At 38.3% G+C, this 13775-nt stretch overlaps 1 protein-coding gene across 6 annotated transcripts in view; it reads left to right on the forward strand.

Annotated features, from left to right (window-relative positions):
• Positions 1–13775, forward strand: part of MAGI2 (membrane associated guanylate kinase, WW and PDZ domain containing 2) — a 761916-nt gene that overhangs the window by 651324 nt on the left and 96817 nt on the right. For all 6 annotated transcript variants that reach the window (XM_080391914.1, XM_080391915.1, XM_080391910.1 and 3 more), the window contains one exon: positions 10875–10906. In XM_080391914.1, coding sequence (XP_080248040.1) covers positions 10875–10906 — 32 coding nt within the window. The remainder of the gene's footprint in view (positions 1–10874; positions 10907–13775) is intronic.

A 13775-nucleotide genomic window follows, 5' to 3' on the forward strand; every position in this document is an offset into this window, starting at 1 on the left:
TTTATCTACTGTTCCAATTTTCTCAGTATTGAGGGGTTATTTCCATTATGTTAGACATGTCTAAATCTCAACAGTCTGAAATAAATTTATGTTCCTCTGAGAGACAGAGCACAGTCACAGGGGGAAAAAATTACCTATCCACAGTTTTTCTTGCTTTTCCTTGTAACACATTCATTTAATACTTTTCACTTCCCAACTATCTTGTCAGGATCCTTTATCAGCATCATTTTTTAGTGCTCTGTTCATTAACTTTGAAAGTACTGCACAGGACTACGTGTGACCAGCACACAGTCTAAACATCATAAAATTCACATCAATACTGTTCCTCTCTCATTAGACTTAAGGATAGAGGTCTTCTTTATGTTAATTGCTCATCTCCAAACCTTCAGGAATTCAGGGAAATGTGACTTTTTTCAACCCTTTTTGCAAGCCAGGTCATCTTGATGGATTTGTCATGCATTGTACTCTTTAGTGTTCTGTACCGCAATAGTATCAGGCCCATCAATCATTATTTCTTGCTCATTTTTTTTTCTTTCAGGCTCCTGTGGTCTTACACTAAATCAAAACTTCATGTCATTTTAACCATTATGATTTAGATCTCTGCAAAGCTTTTACTAATTCAGCTTTGTTCTTCTTGATAATTAAGTTGAATATTGATAATTACCTCGTGATTGGGTGAACATCAAAGCAAGGAAGTTTATCTCTACTAGGTACATGTCAGTGTAGACAGTATCAGATCTTCAGCAGCTCGAAGTGAATTACCTGGAGGTTCAACCAGAGAACCAAGAGTTTATAAATTCACTGTCTTCACAGTGTTGTTACTCCTTGGACACTGGCCTTCCACTAACTTATCCCTTGCCAGATATTCCACTTTCCTACACTAAATGGTGTAGTTTCACAGCTAAGGCTCAACCATGTAAAACCTGAATCTTGTGATAAGTTTTTTTTCTCCTTAGTTAGTCTTTTCTTGCAGTCTCCCACTGTTGGTCAGTCTTTCTGTTCTACCTGAATCCCTATAACAAAAAATAAACTGGTCTGTCAAGCTGGTGCTGGAGCAGGAAGGGGGCAGGAAATTGAAGGAGTGAGACCCTGAGCTCACTAACAGGCATCCAGGACCACCTGAGATGCACTGGGATATCAAGAAATCTTCACTGGAATGGCAGAGTCAGTGAGAAACTCAGGTTTGTCCAGGATGACAGCTGAAGCTCTGAGGTCTCCCATAGATTCTGTGTCATCCAGGCAATCTGTGCTGCCAATCCAGCACAGATTCCAACTAACATAAGGTGTGGCACCCTTGGTATTATACCTATGGTTCTGCATTTGTGTTAAGTTCCTAATTCACAGACTATGACATCAAAATTTGATTGTCTGAATAGCAGTTTCTAAATTTGGTGCAGGTGTCTGTATGTCCATTATAATCGATGGGGGCTTCAGTAATCTGCGTAAATGTAGGCATCCTGTACTGATTGAGATGCCCTTGGGTATCCCACCTCACCTCCCACTTACAGGTCCTTTGCCACAGCTGGCAACACCATGAGGATACATATTCCAGCCCAAAAGACACTAGGTGGTGATGCAACTGGGCTGATATCTGGAAAAGATTCAGTACAAACAACAGAGCCTAGACAGTGTTTCAGGGCACTGTGAGGTTGCCATCTCTGTTTGGTTAAGCTGAAATCTTTCCAGACTCAGTTTCGGCTGTTCTGCCTCTGGCACCACGGCTTGTGATGTGCTGGTTTTCTGTCTCCCACGTTAGTGTAGCATTGCATTGCCAGGTCTCCCACTCAGAAATAGTCATAGACACAAAGGGCATTTCCCTACATTTCCCTATTTTTATTCTTTTATTAGAGATTTTTCTGGTCACTGTTGCAGAGAAAGGATTAGCTGTTTTTCAAATCAGGATCAGGACACAGAGAGGGAAATCCTGGGGACAAGGAGAAGTCTGTGAGAGTTTGGGGACAGGCCTCTAGAGAAGGGGGCAGCAAAGAGAAAACATGGATGCAATCAATGAATTTGGAAAAGGAGGAACTAGCAGGATAGATGTCAACAGTAAATATCTGGTAACTCCTTTTCATCAATGACTTAGTATGAAGCTTACATATAAGCAAAGGTTTGAATTTATTTTTGAATATTTACACACACACACTCACTTGCTGAAGACTTTCTGTGAATGCATTTTCATGAAAAGGACTTTAGGACACTGTGTACAAACAACTTATGCTCCATCTACATTTTAACAGAAAATATTGGGAACATGCCTTGATATTCATCAAAGTGACACGCCATAATGTAAACTGAGATTCCTCTAATGTGCTTAGAAAGTGTAAAAGCTTAAATGGAAGCAGAATCTGAAAACGTGAAAGAGCAGAGACACTGGCATAGTTAGAGTTTCTGGCTGTCAGAGAGCTCCAAAAATACAATGCAGTATTCCTGAAAAGTTAATTTTGAAGCTTAAATTAGCTTTCAGTAAAGCCAGGCTGAGTTGTCAGACATGTTCTTAGCAAGCACACAGTCTTTATGGGCATGGCAACACTCACAGGCCCTTCCAGAAGCAAGTCACGAGCTGTCAGGGCTATGAAGACTCACTTTATATTCTAAATTATGTTGCTGATTCAGTGTGTGTGACACATACCAGTCTTTTCACCTTGCTGTGTCTGCTCTGCTCAGGGGGAGTTAGGTGCAACAGTATGTTTACCCAAGATGGTGTCTTACATGCGTTACTAGCTCTTGCAGTATTAAAGTAGTATAGTAGAGAGCGTAATCTGTCGCCTGGACACATGAACCAGCAGCTCTGATTTTAGCAGCACTGGATAACACGCATGAGCAAAACTGGAGGTTCTTCAGGGAAAATTTCCTTCTGCCAGACAAAAGGTTCTTCTTTTTTTTCTTTTTTTTTTTTTTTTTGTCTGTACAGAAGAATAACTTTGACCTTTTCAAGGTGTTGGTAGTCTACAACCTGTGAGCAAACTTCTGAGATCCCTTTCTCCACTCACCATGTGTTAGTACTTGGGCATGCAGATTTCTGCTAATTGGGTTAGTATTTACTTAAAATACATATGTTATAGACTCAGTGAAGAAAATAACAGTTCATTCAGTACTATTTGCAGTTGCAAATCATAAACCAGGATTTGGACCTAAGAAATTTGAACTTTTAATAAAAGGCAAGAGACAAGGGTCTTCCTCCGTTTCATAAGATATCTTTTTCCTCTTTAGGTCAAGTTTTCCTGGTAAAATCTATTCTGAATTGTACTGTACCAGCGTTTTCTCTATTCTGAGACATGGCTGTCCTTCAGTTAGTATGGTTTGCTATCAACAAGGAAATATATCTGTAGTAATGTAACACTGTTCTGGTAATAGGTGCCAGAAAACTTCCTATAAAAGTGTCACGCAATGAGACATTCCATAGGTGTTTAGTATCAAACTTTGCCAGTGGAAAATAACCTTTTTCTTTTTTTTTTTTTACTACAAAGCTACTTCTTCCAAAAATGTATTTCTCATTTCCAGAAGCTGTTGTGTAGATTTTTATTGTTTTTCCCAACTCTAATACCTTTAAGCATCCAAAACTGTCCATGAGAGTGTTGCATTTGCCTGTGCACTATTTTAGCCATGATCCAGAAATTCTCTGCCTCACATCCAGATTATTCAGGAGGAGATGGCATTTAGTTTGTTGGTTTTTTCTAGTTTCATAAATTATTTTAAACCTCTGACTGATAAGCAATTCACAGAGCTGTAGCAGCCAAGCAAAATAAATATCTGTATATCCATTAGAATGTAAATTAACTTATTACTATGCCAGCTTCTGACCTTTTCTGATAGCTGTATTCTTGCTAACAAAGACTCTGCTATTCGTGAAAGTGAAAACTTAATGGTAGCTTGAGATTCCCTGGTGTATTTTGGAGGAAATTCTCATAGACACAGGTAGCCAGTGAGGGTCCCAGCTTGAGCAGCAAGTACTTCTATCATGCATGGCTTTGAATAGCTATCGTTTTTCTAATTATTTGTGAAGATCTGAATATCAAGAAATTGTTACTTAAGAAGGCTAGGTCAGTGAAACTTCATGAACTGCACAAAAAGTGCTCCTGTGTATAAAAAGCTGAATATTTATTTAGTACCTGATCTCACAGTCAATTACGGTTCTTCATCACTTCTATAGACTTCGGTGAGATAAGATCAGGTTTAATTTCCCAAGGTACTCCTCTACTTCCACATCATTTCTGATAAACCTCTGCAGCTTGCACTTTCTGCTACTCATCAAGAAATCTGAAAGTTTGAAGGGAAGAAATACAGATTTGGACTCACGATGCCCCCAAGTCACCTGGAGAAAAGATGAGCCACGGAAGGTGCTACCACAATGGGATCTAAAGATCCAGCTGGCCTTCCTGTGAACTGTGCCTGCTCTTTGCCTTGCACCTTCACAGAGTGACGGTCTGTGGGCAGGAATGTGCTTGTTCCTTGGAGTCATTTTTCACAGGTGTGGTAGGCCAAAGAAAGTGAGAAATAGTGCTGATTCGGACTGGAGTACTGCTGCTGTAGCAGCCTCACTTGGGCTGAGATCAGGAGCAATGGAGTAGTGGAGCACAAAACAAAATGCCACCACAAGTAACTGCTGGGGATTGGTTTGTGCTGTTGCAAGTCTCTTCCAGGCAAAACTGTTTAATATAGCCCTAAAGAAGACAGAACCATTTCATAGGGCTTTTATCTGAACCTGCGTTTGATATAACTGGTGACTGTAACCAGCCTTCATCTCAGTGCAGCACCGTGCTACACCAGTTACTGGCCATGCTGCGAGGGAAAAGACACTGGGTCTAACCATATGTAATGGTGTGGGCCTGGCCAAACATGATGGGTCATTCATCTTGCTCTGATGTGGGATGCAGTGATTTTTGACCCATTGTGTCAGGTGCTATCCCAACCAAAGACCAAATGGATCCTCTACAGCATAGCACCATCACTCTGAGGGAAAGCTGACAACAGGACTAGCTAACTATGCTTGAAGAGCTAGAGCTCCCAGTCTTCTCACACCTACTCTTTGTTTCAAGGTAATTCAACTTTTTGTTGTTGCTAGAGTAAGAGCTCAATACTTAAAGCTGTTTGAAAAAGATGGACCTTTGAAAAAATACTACTACATGGTAATGATTGGTTTTATTAGAAACAGAACTAATTGTCAGTCCCTGTACATCATCTGATATTGTAAATATGACATGACCAATTCAAATTTTTATCACTTGCTTGTTTTTGTAAGTATTATTTCCATCTATTTTAATTCATTGTTTCCTTTTAGTTTTTTTTTAGTATAGTGTATAAATGAATTGAATGTACTTGTTCTCATTGATGCAGTTTGTTTTCCTGAAAAAGGGAAAATATCTGAAGAATAATTGAGTAATTGTTATATATTTGTTCTATCTATTCCAAAAAATACCTGTTATATCTCCCACCATTTCTGGGAGAGATTTCTCCCACCAAATTACTGGAATTTTAGCTGGAGGATGTTTTGCATCTTAATGAGTGAGCCCAGTTGTGGCCTGTGTTCTGTGCACCTGATCCAACCACACCTAGCGTAGCTCAGCAAAAGGTAAACATACAGAAGCAGAATCCAGGTGTAACACGAATGGTAAGAAGCAGTTCCCTGCATCCTGCTGATGGTGTGCAACATGAGACTGAACTCTCAGAGAAGTTCTCCATTGTCACATCCATTTGAAGTTAAGGGGTATTTGATGCCTCTGGAACTGAGGCCCTGGTGTAGGCAACTACTAGACATCTGAGGGCTTCCAGTAAGAGAAAGAAAAGTACGGGGTGGGGGGGTGGGGAATCTAGTTACAGTAAACATATACAGTGACTTTCCAGAAAGGAAAACTTTTGCTGATGTGAAATGTTGTCACATGGACATTGATAAGATACCCATGGAGTCATTTCATACTCTGGGAGTGCTCATCAGCCATCTGTTCATTGACTTACAAGCGTCTACGTGAGAAAGTTCTGCACAGTGCTTGGGACAGCTTTGCTCAGGAAGCCATATGCAACAAGGCTTTTACAGCACCAAAAAAAAACCCCAAAAAACCCAAACCAACAAGAAGCCCAGCAAAAGCAAAACTCTTGCTGTATCATCAATGTGACAAGTGACGTGGAGGGAAGTTGACTTGCCCTGAACATTGTTTTGGATTCAAAGGCTTTATCTTTGATCCTGTTGAGTTCCTCCCTGCAGCAGTACTACACATCGTCACTGCAGAAATCAGACTGTTCCCGGGTTTCAGTTTAATTATACATACACATCTGGCACAGAGGTGAACATCATTACAGTTCCTGTGGTTTAGCAATACCTACTTTAGTTACTTGTGATTTTAGCAGGTCTTAAGAACTTTTCCAGGATCAATACAAAATAGGGAGAATAATAGAGATGGAAATGCAGCAAGAAGCATCTACATGGCAACAGACTAATAACCAAAGGCTGGTTTTGTATTAATGACTTTACAGAGTATGCCAAATTCAGCATTTTTATGGAAAAAACAAACAAACAAACAAACAAACAAACAAAAAAACCAAAAAAAACCCAAATCAGGACTCTATCTTGCAAATGCTCTAAGTTCCGTCTGATAAGCTGCTTTTAGAAAACTAAACTTTCCAACAATAAATACTGGCTGAAGTGTAAGGCATGTGAAATCTGTAAGCATATTTTATGATGAAAGCGTACTTAAACTTGTGTATAAGAAGGAATAGTTGCAATGTGTGATATGATTTGTCTTTTGTTATAGGATATCTTCATCGAAAAGTGGAAGTACAGTAAACTGAAGCTGGAATTTGCCTTGATCTGAAAAAAGAAAAAAAAGTTTCCCACAAATATATTTGAATCCAAAATCTGTTTTCTGTTACTGGTGTGTTTTAGTAAAGTTACAACATAGAAACCATCACAACACTGATTTCCAGGGAAGCTCATTTTGGAAGGTGGTAAATATAATTTAAAAAGCAATGTCAAAAATAATCTTTCTAACACTGATTTATGAGAAAATGTAATTCTGATTTTTCAAAAGCATATAGTTGTTACTGTACCTCAGCTTATTTATTTAAAATAAATGAATTACAATTTCAATAAAGGTGTTGGCCATCCGCTGCTGTACTTTTTTACAGTTAAATGGCCAACTTTGAAAAACAGATCATTACATTCTCAAAACTAGCTTTGGAGAAGCATATGAGGTTATGTTTTTAATCCTGTTATGCTTACATGTTACATTACATTACACTAGGTGGTGACCGTAGCATTTTCCTGCTAATGCCTGTGTGCGTGGTGGTGGTTGCTCTTTGAGACAAGCCAGTAACCCCGCTCTCCTTTCTGAAATTAATTCAGACCTGTACTGCTGCCTTTGCAAGGAGTGTTAATAAAGACTTATTTAAAACTAACAGAAAGATACGGGAGTCTTCAGAAAGTGAGCCACAGCTTATCTGGTGAAGCTATTACAAGAAGGGATGGCTATCAGGCCCATGGGTGAGCAGAAAGCCACTCATGGGAAGAAGAGGCTGCATGAAGTATGTTTAGGTGGTTCTGAGTTGGCTTGTATTATTTCAGATTTTAAAAATGTATGTGAATATGGGGTTTGAGGGGTGTTTACATGTATGCACTGTTCTCAGCTACTCAGGTTTGTATAGAAGACATCACAAGTTGAACAGTAGGGGGTTGGGAGTTTGGGGAGGGAGAACTGGAAATCTGGAAGTGGGATAAGGAGGTTGTAAGAGTTTATCTGGTATGTGTGCCTAGTTAGATGTGAGTTGATTAGAAGGTTGAGCGATGCCAGTACTGCATTAATACTCAAGCGAAGCTGAAAGCTGCACTATTTGGAGAACAAATTTCACCCTTGCGACTAAATCGTACTGAACTGCCAGTCTGCCGGCAGCTGCTACCCAGGTGGGGGTCCCACTGTCTCTGGTGGGGAATACTCACAGCATGTAATGAACCAGTGCCAGCAAGTCAAAGAAAATTTTCAAAGGAAAATGTGGCATTGTGAAGTGAGGTCAAACTAATTGACAGGCCATTGCTTCTCGTTGCCAGCTGTAGACATGGATGCAGGAGGCCAATACTGTGGAGTGTGCACTAAATACACATTATTAAGATATATTCTTCAGGTGAGCTTCTGAGCCTCAGATTTATACGGGTATAGGATTTGGTCCTGTACTTATGCAGAACAATATTTAAAGGTGGAAGTTAGAAGGGAGCATGCAGAATACACAGGAAAGTGCATTTGGCTTCTGTGTTTTTTCATGTGAAGTTTTTTTACACTTACAATATGCTATAAACACATACTCCTGTATTCTTGAATTTACAGCAATTGTTTTGTGTATTTAAATACCAGTGATAATTCTGGATGTTTGGTTCACGACAACTATCCATAATCAGTCTCATGTTGAATAACTGATAACACCGTACATTCTCTAAAGGTCAGTTTTGTTTAGATTGGGAAAAAGGATGTTTAGTTCAGCTGAGAATACATATGTTATGTAAGGCAACAAAAATGCCATAAAATACATGAAAGGTATAAGATAGGATTTGTTTTATGGAACTACATCTTTGTAGTCTAACACCTAGACTTCGATATGTGAGAGACCATCTCATCTTACAAAAGGTCTTGGTCTAATAGCTGAATTTAAATCTGAAGAATGGATTTTAATATTAGTTCCAATGTTTGTCACCTATAGAGATTTTTGCTTCTAACATGCTTTTGTACACGTATGGATATCCCAATAGTTTTAAAAAATCTTGCTTTGGATCTTTTACTTCCATGGCATCCTATATCCATTAGTTTTCTAAACATAATTTCATGCTGTGTGAATAAATATTGCCTTTTATTTGTTTTAAGTGTAGCTGTTGTCATTTGTATGTCGCAGTCTGTGCACATAGCCCCCAAGCTAAGTATAAGTCCATGTTCTCCTTGTTTGGGCAAGTAATTGAATTTTTTTAATTCACATATGTTTTTTTAAAACCTCACTTGTTGTATATGTCATTATTGATTTTATATATACTTATATTTTTAATTGATGATAAAATTTTCTGATAACTCCAACAAAACATATTTTTAGGTGGAGACAGCAAATAAATAAGAAAAAATTACCAATCAGTTTGACCTGTAGTAATTTTTGCTGACAGTAAGTTATGGGGAGGGAGTGTTACCTCTACCAATATTTTGTGAACACTAAATCAGGGTAGTAAGTTGATTTGAGATACCTTTCAGCAAACCTCCTTGCAAGTTTCAAATCCTACCTTCAGCTCTGAGGGGAAAAATACTTTTTAACTTTCATTCTTGTTAGCTATACAGAACAATAGCAGGTAATAAAAAGGTAGCCATCTGCCATCTAAGTTATTAAATGTGTTTATATTATGGAATTTTTAATACTGAATGCGATGTACAAGCCAGACAGGATGCCTGTAATCTCAGCTTGAATTTGCAGATGGAAAGAAAACTCCTTGTTAATGTAGTTGTTTTTATCCAGAGACTGTGGAGTCAGTAAACATAAACCTTTCGAGGATTACTTTTCCCCATGTACTTTTTGTTTAAAAGCACTATCAGCTTATATAGCAGCATTACAAAACAGCCAGTGTTTCTCTGGAAATGGTTCAAGAGCTTTTTCACTTCAAGTTTTTTTCAGTCTAAATGAATTAGATACCATGGCAGAAAAAAATAACCTCATTATCATAGAATTCTAGGAACCTTAAATGCTATGTACAAATATAATTCCTGCTGTGACTTGTCTGTAGAAAGGTACTTTCCCTAGTGTTCTCGTGGTTTTAATTTTTTTCTAGACTCACCTTAGAAAAATAAATAATAAAGTCAGTACTACTCTTACAGCTTAATTCCTTTTTCAAATGAAAGAACAGCCTTCCTATTAAATGTCTCAATTTAAGCCCATTTCTGTTTCTGATAAAACAAATTAACTCTTTGTTATTAGCTTTTAATCTTACTGAGGAAGGTCCACAGACTTTTTTTTTTACCTGCTATTAAACTGAGAATGAGTTTTTTAATGAAAGCTATGCTGAAAGCAGGTATTTTAACAAATGTTTCTCTATGTCCTTTGAAATGCTTCTTGTTATTTAATATTTTGTAAGGTTTTTAACCTTGTGCTGCGTAAGATATGAACAGTGTTTACAATGGGTGTTTCAAATTATCTCCTTTTATGAACAGGACTATCTGGAGGTTTAAAAATTTGTAAGCTACATTACTTGAAATTCATGCGTCAGTAAACCAAGGTATCTGTCAGTCAATGAACAAGGAAAAGGAAATAACTAGTTGCATAGAATAGGTAGTCATGTCTACCACTTGCTAACTGTGTCAAAAAAAAAAAAAGACAGTCTCAAAACAAGCAACCCTCCCAAGACCTGACTACCTTCTCTAAACTGATGAAACAGTTATTTTTCTCCAGGCTTTTCTTCTAAAAAAGTCTCTTGTATTATTAGGTTTTGTTGATGGGATGTTCTGAATTGCTTCTTCTTAAAGGTGCGACTGTATTTGACATATCAATACCAGGTCATTTGGTGTCTTTCCCAATGTCCACAAGGACATTTGGAAGTCCTTTTGCTCAGTTCTTTTAATTTCAACCTAATCCCATGCTGTTTGTAAAGTATGGCAATGATCTCAATAGCTCCACTTGCATATATATATATATATATATATATATATGCATATATATATATATGCATATATATATCTTTGCATATATTTTTTTCTTAGAAATTATCCCCTGTGGTTTGTGTTTTCACCCCTTCTGTGTAGAGAAGTTTCATATATATCAGTATTACCTGCAGACCTGAATGAAAACGGGAGCGTAGACACCACTTAGCCTCCACTCTTTACGCATCAGAAAAACCTTCTAATGTTATTTTTTGTTTATTTCAGGTTTCTTTTCTCCATGGAAAACTCCAAAGCCTGTAAGTTCCCTTTCAAATTTATATACATTGAGTTAATGAGTATCGCTGAAAGCAAGTTTCTGTAGATTTGCATCTAACCCTCCTGTTCCTACCTCATGAGACACCTCTCAGCAGTGCCCCAGCCAGGTGAGACCACATCAGGGGTGGCCTCAATGATAAGCTCTGCAGATCTGTTGACTTGGAGTCTGCCAGCAGCACTCCGGAGAAGCGAACATCTCAATGTTAAGACGGGTGTCAAGAACAAGAAATGCAGTAGCTCAAAACTGAGGGGTCTGGAGGAGAAGACAGCAGAAGATCCCCACAAAGAGATCAGCCTAGTTGGCCTTCTAGCTGGCAATCTCTTTGAAATAAATAGATAACATGCACTTTTTCTGGTTTACAAATGGCTTGAGCTTCACATCCTTAAAGCGATTGTTATTCTTCCTTGCGTTAGTAGATCTAGCAGAGCTGGAAATAGTCACACATCAAGTGAGAATTTGGACTAAATAACTTACTGAGGTGTCTTCTAACCAACATTTCTGTGTTTCTATGATTTTGATATTAAATATCAAGGTATGAAGACCTTTCCTGCTGCAAGACTGTAAGCAATGACTGTATTTATTCTGTTGATACCACACTACATAATTTTTTGAAGTTGTGACAGAATTGACAGTATATAAAGAAATTATAGGCTACTGGTTTTGGTGGTCTGGTTTGTTTTGGGTTTGTTTGTTAGGTTGTTGTTTTTTTTTTAATTTGGCTTTTTTACTTAGATTGTAAAGACCTTAAAGTAGTGCTTATGGCTCATCAAAGGTGAGTAGAGGAAAAAAAAGCCCTGACTCTGCCTGAAGGATTCTAAGAGCAAAAGAAATAAAATTAGCGATATTTTTTAAAGGACTTGTAGCTTTTTTTTTTTTTTTTTGGGGGGGGGGGCGGGGGGGCTGTATCTTGAATCTGGACAGCTTCACATCCTCTCATATTGGATCTTGGCATGTTTAATGCATACCAATATAATTTTTGTAGCCTGTCAAGTACAAATAGCAATTAATTAATTAGCTGATGCAACTCCATCAGACTGCTTCAGCTTGTGGGTGTTTTTGATGTAAAAGGCTAGAGGACGGATGCAATTCATTGGATGAAGTATTGCATAAGTTTATGGTTTATTCATCTAAGTAGCAGGACATTTGTGAAAATAAATCTGTCTATTAAGGGCTAGCTTGTTATCCCCAGTTTAAGGTTTCTGTCTGACTGGGGCAATCTGCTTTTAATCTCAGGTAAAAAGGGATGAAATAGAAAACTTGGAACTTACTTGTTAAAGATCCACATTCAAAGACCTCCCATTGCCAGCGCTCACCCTCTGAACTTACATACCAAATATATAAATACCACCATATTATTGATGATTGCCTGCACAGTTTTGTTATATCAACAGCATAGCAGTTTGTGTTCAAGTAGCACTTGCCAATAATTAGAACATAGAGAAACAACCTGAGTGATGCAGTTTTCCATGCAATGGTCTTGAGGAAACCAGGGCTCACAGAGGAGTGTAACACCACTGTGGGCAGGTACTGTACAGGCGAACCTGTCACAGCTACTCTGTGTTAGGGTAGTCCCAGCAAGAGAATTTACAAATGATCAACCAGGTTAAGGTACATTCTGTCACCACTTTAACTAGAGTAATAATCAGACGTAAATTTCTAGTGCTCAAGACGTGAAGATAAGATTGAAGCCAAGTGGCCCTGAAGCGCCGAGTGTCTGCAGGCAGTCTGAAGCAATAAGAAAGCCTTCCCAACACCACAGCACAGCTCTGTAGGTTTTTAACAGGAAAGAAAAACTGTTGATGGCCTAAACTCATGTTTCTTTTCTGTTTGGGTGACTACTGCTGCCCCCTCACCCCTCTGGCCGCACAGGGGAGAAGCACCCACCACCCTTTAAAGGAAAAAGGGAACCGCTGGCCATTGCTGGAAGGGAAGAGACCAGCTCCTCTCCCTGAGGCAGAGGCTCAGGGATGGCATGCACTGCATCTCAGTGTGCTCAACATCCCAGGGTAACCTGGGCTGACAGATATTTCTGATTTTTATGTATATAGTGCAGACATTATATATATTGTACATAATACAATTTGATTAGTGCAAAATGAACTTTAGCAATGTCACCAAACCATTATCCCAACTTAGATTTGATGCACTGCACTCATACTATGCTCACTCATTTCCAAAAGTGCCTTAATCTGTGAGCTAGCATTATGGTAACTCACAAGCAAACCACTATGTGACTATTTAACTAATTGATATGAATTTGGGAGACATAATTCCCCTTGTCTTTATCTGTTTATGTAGCTATTTATGTTCGCCGTATTGCCCACAATAAGAATGTTTTGCTCAGGTTTTAACTTCACACTTGAAGATTTAGGGCTAACCAGCAAGCAAGAAGTAGACATATGGCACCCAGTAAGGGTTTTGCCAATTGATCTCCAGTTTCTTGTCCTTTCTCAATGGAGAAATTTGCTCATTAAAGATAATTATATTTTCCTTTCTCTTTTTAAAGCCTTCTATAAATATTTTAATTTTATTCAGTTTTGCATTTTGAAAGAGGTAAGTGTTCTGTTTCTCTGGCACTGTCCAAGAGATCAGGAAACTTTCACTTCTAGATGGACAGGGCTCCCCATGTATTTCTGCTTCATAGTGATAAGACAGATTGCTTGTTTTCACTGACTCGTATTCTTTTTTAGATTCCTCACTGAAAGTAAAACCTAAGCATAATTCTCCATTACTTTCCTTGATCTTAAGGAGTTTGTATTGAGCCTAGTTCTCCTTTCCTATTTAGACACAGGGGTCGTAGTCAGATTTGTTTCTGGAAACCTTTGAATTTACACTCCCATGATACAGTG

This window comes from Falco punctatus (genome assembly GCF_963210335.1).
Source record: "Falco punctatus genome assembly, chromosome: 6".
Classification (NCBI taxonomy): domain Eukaryota; kingdom Metazoa; phylum Chordata; class Aves; order Falconiformes; family Falconidae; genus Falco; species Falco punctatus.